The sequence below is a fragment of the Lutjanus erythropterus genome, chromosome 20, assembly GCF_056507025.1.
Source record: "Lutjanus erythropterus isolate fLutEry1 chromosome 20, fLutEry1.hap2, whole genome shotgun sequence".
Taxonomy (NCBI): domain Eukaryota; kingdom Metazoa; phylum Chordata; class Actinopteri; order Lutjaniformes; family Lutjanidae; genus Lutjanus; species Lutjanus erythropterus.
Genome location: NC_139336.1, coordinates 20044277 through 20055515, shown reverse-complemented (window position 1 = coordinate 20055515; position 11239 = coordinate 20044277). Strand labels below are relative to the sequence as shown.

Here is an 11239-nt window from a genome sequence, read left to right as displayed (position 1 = left end):
TTGAATAGATCACAAACATAATTTGATAACAATTAGGGGAGTTTTCTGATGGTGCCCTACCATCTTCTGTGACCCCTGTGAACTAATGTGATTTCAGTCAGGTGTCATCTATGCTACACCTATAGAAAGTTCCTGTTAACTAGATTTCCGTAGAACAGAAAATAAAACCTCTGAAGCTTAGGAGTCCCACATTACCTGTATTCACTCATAATTTATAGTCCCTGCTTAACTATCTCTCTGATCTAGGTCTGAAAACACGAGACCAACTCTCTATAATTGTCTTGGGGACTTGGAAAGGGGACAGGATGCCTGATGTGACAGCTGATAGGATTCATATGGTTGGATTCAGTTTCAGTTGTAGCTCCAGTTTGAATCTTAATTAGGCTGCAGTGTCAGCGTCTGCATGGATTTCATTCCACCTGTAGATCACGTGGATTGAAGGCAAAAAAGGTTAAATATCTCCAATGTGTTTTTGTATCAGTTTTAGCCCATTCATGGACTGAAAACTTTTCCACACTTGATTCCCTGCATTCTCCTTGATACAAGCTGGAAAAACCATCAATTCCCATTAACTAGACTAGGATTAGGAGGTCATGGAAAATGTATGTATTCTAGACAGTTATACAGGTGTCTAAATCAGTGTGTTTTGATTTGTATGTTTTTAGTTGAGTAAAATGTTCTGGATGGTTCATGACTAAACACTGACTCCTGCTGTTTAAGAAAGGGAATTAAGTGACTGCAACTTCTGTTCCTTTGCACCACTTTTAGATGTCAAATCCTTCAAATAAACTTTCCTAACACCCCAAGAAAAACAAAACCTCCATTATCGCAGCTTACATACCAGGCCTGAAAACGTTTGATCTCATTTTTTCTTCTTCCTGGTGCCCAGTAAAGATTAAAGGTGAAGACACATATAGAGCCTTGAGCCAATTAGCACAGTGACGCTTAAGTCTTGGCACTGCCAAAGCGTCTGTCTGACAATGATGTAACCACATTAGGAGTAGGCACTTAAAATAGTCCGTTTAAAAGATTCTGTGAAATCATTTTGATTTGAATTCTTTACAAAAAACTTTTAACACTCTTTAAAAGAGAATGTTTTAATCAGACACACGACAAACAAGCTCACATGGCAGTAAAAAGGAGGCAGGAAAGAAATTAAGGTCAAAATTAGAATTGGTCTATATATAGTTCATCTGGTCTATGAACTTTGGTCACAAGAATAAACACAGACCTATAAGCATTTGTCTCAGTGTACTGCAAATGTAACTAATTTTATATCATACAACAATATAAATAAATAAATATTTTACACATATATATCAAAACATAAAAATACTTTCATTCTGAGTCTGTTCAAAATTAATTCTGATCATTCTCATTCGTCATTATGTAGGATGTCAGAGTCATACATTCTATGTGTCCTCATTGACCTTTTGTTGAATCTGGATGACATTTTTCCTCTTCTGGGTTTTCATCCTCTAAATGTTTGCTGTCCCCCTGGTCCTGCGCCCCTACAAGAACTTTACTGTAAAGTTTCTGCTGCTCTTCTTTGAAAGCTTCTTTCACTTTTGCTCGTTTCAGCCCTCCGTCCCTGAAGGAACACGGGTAAGAAAGGAAAAGAGCATCACAGACAGACTCGAGACGTCAACTTTAGTTAGTTCTTCCACAAACAACTGAGGGAATAAGCGAGATTGCACCTTCAGGGTGCAATGCTTCTGTCAGAAGTAAAAGCTTAATAACAATGTGGTTTGTGGATCAGTGTCAGTGTTTTATATGCCACTGGCTATGAGGGGTGGAAGTGACAAAAATTAATTGATAAAAATGAAGCTGAGGAAAATGCATGTTAATTGAAAAATAGATGGGCGAAGATTGATGTGAAAGACTGATAAAGCTGATTTGATGAAAACAGTTGTGGTAGGATGAAAACACTCATGTTTCATCTCCCCCTTCTTACATTCATCATTTATCATCCACAACACAAAATTGCCATTTATCATTTAAGATGGTGGCCTCGAGGATGAACGTACCAAAAACTAATTGAAGAAAATTGAAGTAAGTTCTTATGAATTATTAATAGAAGTAATGATGTATGTTGTCAAATGAAAATAACTTGACTGTGTTGAGTGTTGCAACACGGCAACAACAATAAGTTCCTACAATTAAGTGACACAACAAGTCCAAGTCCATCCACCTGTTTTATGCAACAATAACATAAAAATACAAAAAATATGGAATAAAAGTTTTAGTGCTTGTCAGTGGTGAAGAAGTTGTCGTATGGATAAAAGCAAAATGCAACAAAGTACAGAGGAAACAGACTTAGCAAACGAGTCATGACATACATAAAGCATGTGACATAAATTTGTACTGAAGCTTCACTCCACTGAAGAGACAAAAATGTCAGCAGATAAAAAAATCAGATCTGTGTGGAGCAATGAGAAAAGTGTAATATTCCTCAAACTAATACATGAAACAAACATTTCCATCATGTTTTCTCCATTTTACAATACAGTTTAAGGTTTGGTTGGTGCTCTTTTAATTACTTCATCTTGTTGGAAACTGCTAGGAGAGTTAGTGGCGTCTATTACTTATCTCAATGAACCAACTCCTAATATTCTCATTACAGCAGTGCAGGTCTATTCAATTAGCAGCTCAAGGGCCACGTCTGACCCTTAAAGGACCTCAATCTGGTCCTTGATCATTTATAAATATGAAAAAAGTATGTAATCGTGATTTTATTTAAATAAAACACTACTGTAAAATTCTGTTAAAAATTGCTCCACATTTGTGATGCAAACCTGGCTAATGACTCACCAAATTAGATCCACTAATCCTCCTTGTGCAGCTATGGCTGCTTTTACTCTGTTGGCAAACTGCACAGCGTCCTCCCCTTCCTACACAATAAACACAGCACAAGCTAAGAAAGCTGGAAAAAGCAGTCCGGCAGCAGCAGAGAAAACAAACAACAGATGATCTGAAAGTTACGTCACGGATTTTGGTAATACATCAAATATTTCTATGTAAAGTTGTGATAAAGAGCTTCACCTCTCGGTTCATGGGTGGCAGATACCAAACGCTGCAGACGATGGCCCAGCTGCTCATCATCCTCAGCAGATAATTCACCATGCCAAACTTACTGCTGTTCCAGAAAGCATCCCCAAACCGAGGATCATACTGCAAGGAGAAAATACAGTCATATCAAACATAGGTAAGAGCAAAATGAGCAAAAAGGAAGAAAAACAGTAATTCCTTCCTACCTTAATGGCAACTGGATAGACGGTGCAGCCAATTTCAAAACTGCCCTTTTTGAACATCATCACTGATGTGTTATTGATGCAAGTGCCTGCAGAAAACACCATGTGAATCAACACTAAAAAACACTTTATGGGCTCTACATGTGTGTTTAAAAGAATTATGTGATCATACACACCCTCAGGGAAGATCAGGATGGGCTGTTTGTTTTTGTCAGCAACATGATCACCAAGCCTAAAATGATGAAGCAGAAGAAATCAAAATCCTGCCCAATGATGTTCAAACCCACAGTGTGAACTGCTGCTATTATAGCTACAGCTGAATCATTACAAACTCATACTCCATGGTCAGTAATATTAAAGGTGTAATATACAGAACAACATCCAGCTGCACTAGATGTCAGCAAATAACAATTTGTTATGTAAAGATATAATGGAGCAATGGCATCCTGAGCTGAGAATGAAGCCACGCTCTCTGTGTCTGTGCTGTTATCTGAGCTATCTGCCATTTATCTGGGCCACTTGTGCATGTTTGTGCATGTGAGCTCCTCTCAGTCTTTTCCCATGTCCACTTTCAACACGGCATCCTGATGAGCAACTTTCTCATTTTACAGCTAAACAGTGAGGTAGAATATGTTTCTGAAAACATTCTAGGTGAGAAATAGGCAACGTAGCAACATAAGTAACATAATCTTAATCCATATTTGATTAACTGTGTCTAGTCACTCACACTCACACACACACACACACACACACACACACACACACACACACACACACACACACACACACACACACACACTTTATTGAGTAGACAAAGTACACATTTGTTTTGGTCTGAGATGCTGATGGCCCGCTGTGACCTCCTCTTTACCACATACCAATCCTAGTGCACACAGTGGTGGAAGATGTCCCAGGTCTCAATTACTCAGGTAATTTACTTAAACAAAAGTAAAAATACAACAGTGTAGAAATACTCTATCACTAGAGGTCAACCAGTACAGTATTTTTTGAGGCCAACGCCAATACCTGTATTATAGAGTAAAAAATTTTTTGACATTGATATATCAACTGATGTTGTCTGTTTCTGCATATTCTTCCTTTAAAACCTGAATTAATACAACAGATCAAATATACATAAAATAATAATTATAATAATAAAACCATCTGCATAATGTTTTGTAAAAAAAAAAAGGCCTGCATTCAAATTTTACTTAAGTCAAAGTACAAAAGGACAATGATTAAAATCTACTTAAATTGGATTACAATTATTGATAGACTAGTGTAACGTTAATATCACTTTAATGTTGAAGCTTGAAGGCAGGGCTTTTTTAAATGACGTTATATATTGCTGGATGGCTTAATTTATTATACATTTATTTGCTGTTAATGGTTTGTATTAATAACACCTGTAAAGTGAATTTATCAAATAAATATCGTAGAGTAAAAAGTACAACATTTTCCACTGAAATGTAGTGGAGAACAAGTATTAAGTAACACAACATGGAATTACTTACCAAGTAAGTAAGACGACCTCAAAACTGTACGTAAGTGCAGTACTTGAGTAAATGTACTCAGTTACTTCCCACCACTGGTTGCCCAGCAGTGGCACTGACCATAATCTAACTGAAGCTAAGAGCAGTGCCAACACTGAGAAGATGCAGTTTTACCTTTTAGCCACTAGATGTCTGTCTTTGACTTCTGATCTCTCAAACCAGATGTGATGAGAGGATCTGACCATCGCTCGCTGGATCATTCCCATCAGCCCTCCATGCACCTGGCCGACCTGAGGGACCAGTTCAACTCAAGTTCAGTTCAAAAACATCCCTACTCATTTCCAATACTCTAAAAGCTGAGCTACTTTTCATAATCATTTGTTTTTATGAAGACTGAACACATTCACAAACACACACACAGACACCAACTTTTGTACCATCGAGTAGCAGCCGTCATTGGCCAAGATGATGACATCAATGGGTGTTGTGTGATTGGCCACACAGATACCGCCATTCTTTGGTTTGTTCTCTCTGGAATTAAGACAAGTTTTTTAAGACACACATGTACAATTTGGTAACAAGCTAACAAATATACACCATTCACAGTTCAACACTTGTCATTATATTCTTTGAAACAGAGATGTTTACAAAACTGTTAACTTGTGAATGTAATTGTTCTGAAAATTATAAGGTATTCAATAAATTAAAGTGTCTCTAAGGAGCTGATGTTCTTGTTGAATATTAAATATGTTGTACCTGTTATGATAGGTGATGATTGCTGTGAGAGCTCTGACACAGATGCGGTAACACATCAGGTGAACCTTTTCACTCAGGAAGAACCTTAACCTGAAAATATAATGACACCGCAATTACTCCAGTCCCCTTGGGATGCACACTTCAGAATCAATCAAGGTCTTAAACAAGCACTTCATTTTTCAGGGAACAGAACAATTACCCAGAAAATGTTATTTTAAACCTGATTAGCCAAAACACACATGGGTACATCCAGTCAGTCTTGTCGTGTTTGATTATCCTGTCTGCTCTTGTTAGAGGGACCTGTGAACTATTATTAGTCCAGGCATTTTATTTTATTTTGATTTTGTGCCTTCAATGTGTTCTGAAAGAGAACATTTTCTTTCAGGAATCATACGAAGGGAAAGTTAAAAATCGCCTCAGTACGATCCAACTAAAATGCCTTTTTGGTGCAGGCAATCTGTGAGGGAAAAAAGCGGTAAACCTCACACAACAACAACAATAACAACAGAAAAACTGACAAATATTTATTCCTCATAAAAGTTTCTTTGACAACATATAAAAAGCTCTAAGAAATCCAAGCAGTGGTTCTTAACTATTCCCTGGCACAACTTAAATTAACATCACTATATTAGTATATGTGTTTACGAGGCAACATTAATTGGCACTAATACATACAAATGCTGGCACTGATTAACATCAATTATTTAAATATCACTTTAAATAAATCTTTTATATTCATTCATCAAGTGAGCATCAATCAACATAAATGTTTGCAAATATGAACATTAACTTAAACGGGATAGCTTTTAAATAAAACCGGTTTTCATTACAAAGATTTGTAATGAAGAATTTCCTTATGCACATTCATTGTGCTCCATCCAACAGCATGTCTCATGTAAAACACAGTTTCTGCTTCTGTATGAGAACTTGAGGAAACTTACTCTTTATTTGGTAGAAAGCCCACTAAATAGGTCAGGACTAGAAGCAGACTAATGCCAGTGACTGCCAAAGTAACCCTGCAGACAAAACAACATATAATTGAGCAGTTGTTCACCCATTCTCAGCTTCTGTACAATGAGATGAATCTTACTGTGTCTACCACATAACCTGCCTGTGTGCTGCTCTGACCTGAGAGGCAGAAGGACACCATAGCGGATGAGGACTCCCAGCCCCCACAGGACAGTGAGTCTCAGACTTATATGACGGAAGTTGTAGTTGCTGCGAGTCAGCAAGTTCCAGCTCTCAAGTTCCTGGGCTGAAAAGCGCTTGGTCACCTCGTCATCCACGATGCTCTCCACGCCTCTCCGGCAGAAGTAGAAGATGTCGGCCATCTCAAACTCACAGCTGGCAGAACGTCTGAGCCCCTGGATCTCCTGCTGCAGAGACGATGGAGGTTCTTTGGCTATGATTCCTATTATGAGAATGAAAAGAAGACATTTGAGTTAATTGTAAAAAATAATACAAGCATTGTGAACATTCATGACTGAGAAATATTGAAATATTACTCATATACCACTGCTATATGGTTTGTAGAGTTGCTCATTCTTTTCCTTTGCTCCCATCTCCATTCGTAAGGTTGCCCACTAATTTAAGAGAAAAAAAAACACAAAGATAACTAGATTAGAAAACAAGACTTACATTTTCTGTTTGCTAAAATGTTTGACATACAGCAACACAAGAGTAAGAACTAAAGACTTAAACTGATACTCTACTGCTGACTCGCAGGTATAAAGTTGCACTGCAGGCCTCCAAATTTAATTCAGAGTTAGAAATTAAAGGAAAATAATGGTAGTATAGACTGTAATATCATCAGAGTGGTGAACTTAGGCAACACAGTCACTGGAGACTGGTCCAGGTTCTGTTTCAAAGCCTCTACCCTTTGTCTGACTAACTCAGGCATAAATAGGTCACAGTTCTGATGGATCAGGCCTCTGTGCCACCTCGACCTGAACAGAGGACATTTAAAGAACCAGCGCCTGGTGTGTACCCCAAATAAAACACAAATGTGCATTCCAGCAGGGCTGTAGCACACGCACACGCACATACTCCTATGCCAACAAGTGCCTGCCGTACAAACTCAGATGATTTACACTTGTCAGGCTTGGAAAATATTAAAACTCATTTGGAAGTGTGGAGAGGCCACCAAAGCCAGCTTGCCAAATACAAAGCTTCCTCTTGTCCACCTGGGAAGATCACACATCTAATCCCTGATAGAGATATACAGAACGAGTGAGTGGATATTTTATTTTTGTGTCTGGTCATTTTCATGATGCATTCTAGCATATCATCATCATTGAACAGCAAAAAATATCATCGTCATCCAAGCATTGAGTATCGCGCATGAACACAAAACAAAGTACAGAAATCTGAACAAAATAAAACACTACCAGAGCTAAATTAAGATACTCAAACCATCTGGATAGTATGGCAATGCTGCATATGTGAGTAGAATGGCTGTGCGCCACAACTGCCATATCGGCTCCATACTGGTCTGTTGTACAACATTTACAGTCCAGTGGAAAAGCCTGGACTTTAAGCTCTCTCGGTGGAAACCAACATTAAGCTAGTCTGCCTTTTGCCCTGACTGGACAAAGCAGAGAGAAAATCTGGAGAGGATCTGTGGAGAATTTGGCCACAGGACCATCCCTACAGGATCCTGCACACTGCAGATTTGTGTTGGATCAAGAGAGCTTACAGCTCCTCCACCTCTCCAAGCAAAAGCCAGCAGAAAAGCAGTCCAACAGGGACTGACAGCCACTTCAGACTGACCAGTTCCAAGGGCTCAGACAGAGCCCAAGAACTAACTCCATAACAACTTATAACAGCAGCTTTCAACTGTTATGCAACCTTTAGCATGTTGGGAGAGCATTTTGCAGTCTGTCTCAAACAACTGGTGTGTTCCAATTTGTTCATCCTAAATCTTAATCTCTCCTGAGTGTAGAAGGGAAAGTCTGAAACTGAAGGACTGCAGAGACTATGCTTGTGAGGAGAACTGTGCCACAGCTCTTGGTACTTCATCCCAGGAGTGTATGCTCCCTGCAGTATCTACACCTCAGATGGTCCCATGGCTAAAAGCCTGCTCCCTTGGGTTTGTTTCAAAATCCAAGTCCCTGAGGAAAGGGAGCCAACAAAATGCCCTGTGGATCTAACAGTCCCTCTGAGCTGGGAGAACCCAGGAGTCCCATCCAACGGGCAATGTTTTTTTTTTTTTTTAATGAAATCAGTGAGATTAACTCTGCAAAAACTAGTTTGTGCAAAATCTATAAACTCTGTGGGTCCTAACATATTACTGAGAGAAGATATTTGTTCAAAAATGTTGTAAAATGTGTAATCAATGAATAAAGTATTATTTTCAGTTCACCAACAACATATGAATACAAAGGACTTTGTACCTTCTACTAATAGTGTGCATTAAACAAATGTCAAGCTCACCTCAAAGATCTTAAGAAGTGTCCTCATGTAGAGTCTGCGGATACCAAGAGAGACTCCAAGCACAGCCGGCACGATTGTGAAGACAAACAGAAGAGTCAACCACACAGTGATGGAGATGCTGAGACACCTGCACAGCAGGTTGTCAGCAGGAAATGAAAACCAAGTCATGTTGCTCTACAGGAGAAGAGAGAGCAAAGAGACTGCACACCACAGCGAAAGCCTCAGCTTTAAGACTGGTCCGTTTGAATCTGACAAAAACAGCACACAAAATGTCAATACACAGTTTATAATCCCACATGTTCCATTTCAGGTGACTTGTTCTACATTGTGATCGACTTTAAATTACCTTTTGAGCAACATCATATTTTGCTGATGGGCAATATATAGGGTAGATTTTGACCCACATATTTTCACTTATGAGTTGTCTACAGTTGTTGGGGAACTTCTGTTACTGAGTTACATTACTGAAAGACAGTTAAAGTGCAATACTTCCCCATAATAGGTGGGTATTTTTAAGGATTCAAGATGGCATGATTTACTTTATGAATTCACTAACTTTCTTCTGACAGCAAGCGTAAGAGCTACTCCAGCTTGAAGCAATAGCTCTTACTCACAATTGTTAATTGACAGCTGTTGCCTTATTGTTGGAAAAACTGGAGAAATTCTAATGCAAGCTGTTTGAAATAAAGCTGGTGAAGGCATAAACGAAATGACTTCAGTTCACCTGTCAGTTGGCTTTCAGACAATATTAAATATTTTGGATATCTATTCAATTAAATTGAAGGATTGACAGGAAATAAATGTTAGAATTCAACTGTTATACTGCTAGATGCTCAAAATGTTTAATAGAGCTGGATTAATTTCCAATTACAACACCTTAGGTTATGGGGGATGCAAAAACAGGGGCTAAGAATAGGGCTGCAACTAAAGATTATTTTCATATTTGATTAGTCTGCCAATTATTTTTTCGATTAACAGATTAGTTGTTTGGTTTATAATAATATGTCAGAAAATGGTGAAAAATTCCGATCACTGTTTCCCAAAACAGATAAGGTAAGATCCTTAAATGTCTTGTTTTTCCCCCCCAACCCAAATATTAAGTTTACTGTCATAGAGGACTAAAGAAACCAGAAAATATTCACATTTAAGAAGCTGAAATCAGAGAATTTTGACTTTTGTTCTTTAAAAACATACTCAAACTGATTAATCGATGAACAAAATAGTTGGTGATTCATTTAATAAATGATTAAAACTGATTATTCAAGTAATAATTGGAGCTGTACATGAAAACACAACAAATATGTAGTTTGTACTTACAACCTAAACTACATGACCCAAAGTATGTAGCTCTAACTACTAAAAAAAAGCTAGATTGAACTACCACCAAACCACTATAAATTGTAGTCAAGCTAGTAACTGAAGTAAACTACAGCCCAGCACTGGTTTTAATTTAATATTAAGGGACATGAAGCACCCAATCCAGAATTAAGGTACAACTAATTAAGTATAGTAGGTGGCCATGATGTAGCGTCACTGATAATTCTTAGGAACAATGCTTTAGCTAAACATCATTTGTCATTTGTTTGTGTTTTTATTCATTTAGCATTGACGTTAACAAACAAATTTTAATTAACAGCGAATAATTGTAACTTAAATGTGACACATTCAAGTCAGACGTCTGCTTTCTTCATAAGGAAACCCTGGCATTGTAAGTTATTGATTATTGGGAAGCTTAGCCAGCTATAAATGAGTTTTGTTCATGGGTTTATTCCTAACATGCTAGCTAGCCTACAAGGTGCTCTGCTCACGCTCAACCCCCGGCTAAAGGCTAATAACGTGTTAGCTAACTACCTGGCTAACGGCTCTCACCGTCCTGCAGATTTAACTCCAGTCCTGTGTCGGGGAGGATCGAGATGACAGACGGTCAGTAGGTCTCCATCTGGACAGTCCAGGCTGAAGTACACTGTACTGCTGGCTCTACAGGCGTTTAGCTGCATGCTACAACTGCAGACAGAGTTGTATAGAGTCGTCATGGTAACAGGTGGCCAATGAGAGCTGCTGTCACTGCACTGTGGGCTGGACGGCAAATCTGATTATAGTGGAGTAGGTCCGGTCTGTTGTGTACTGAATATACCATGTTTAAATGGCTCCACATGAGGAAATAATATTATTATTATCATTATTTAATTATCATTATTTAGTATCTATAATTACCAATTAAAAATGCTCACAAAAACAAATGTGGTACCAGTGGAGACCATAAAACAATAATAAGCCATACAATAACTCACCATATTGTGGATGAAA

The 11239-nt window shown here is 38.2% G+C and overlaps 1 protein-coding gene across 1 annotated transcript; it reads right to left on the bottom strand.

Annotated features, from left to right (window-relative positions):
* Nucleotides 1-1084: 1084 nt before the first annotated feature.
* gpat4 (glycerol-3-phosphate acyltransferase 4) lies at nt 1085-10938 on the bottom strand. Its single transcript, XM_084745646.1, has 13 exons — nt 10802-10938; nt 8933-9180; nt 7014-7083; nt 6629-6911; nt 6442-6516; nt 5501-5590; nt 5182-5275; nt 4919-5034; nt 3428-3483; nt 3255-3340; nt 3043-3171; nt 2812-2891; nt 1085-1591 (listed from the first exon to the last, which is right to left on the bottom strand). Exons 2-13 carry the CDS (start codon nt 9098-9100, stop codon nt 1423-1425), a joined length of 1416 nt encoding a protein of 471 aa, XP_084601772.1. The 5' UTR covers nt 9101-9180; nt 10802-10938; the 3' UTR covers nt 1085-1422.
* Nucleotides 10939-11239: the final 301 nt, after the last annotated feature.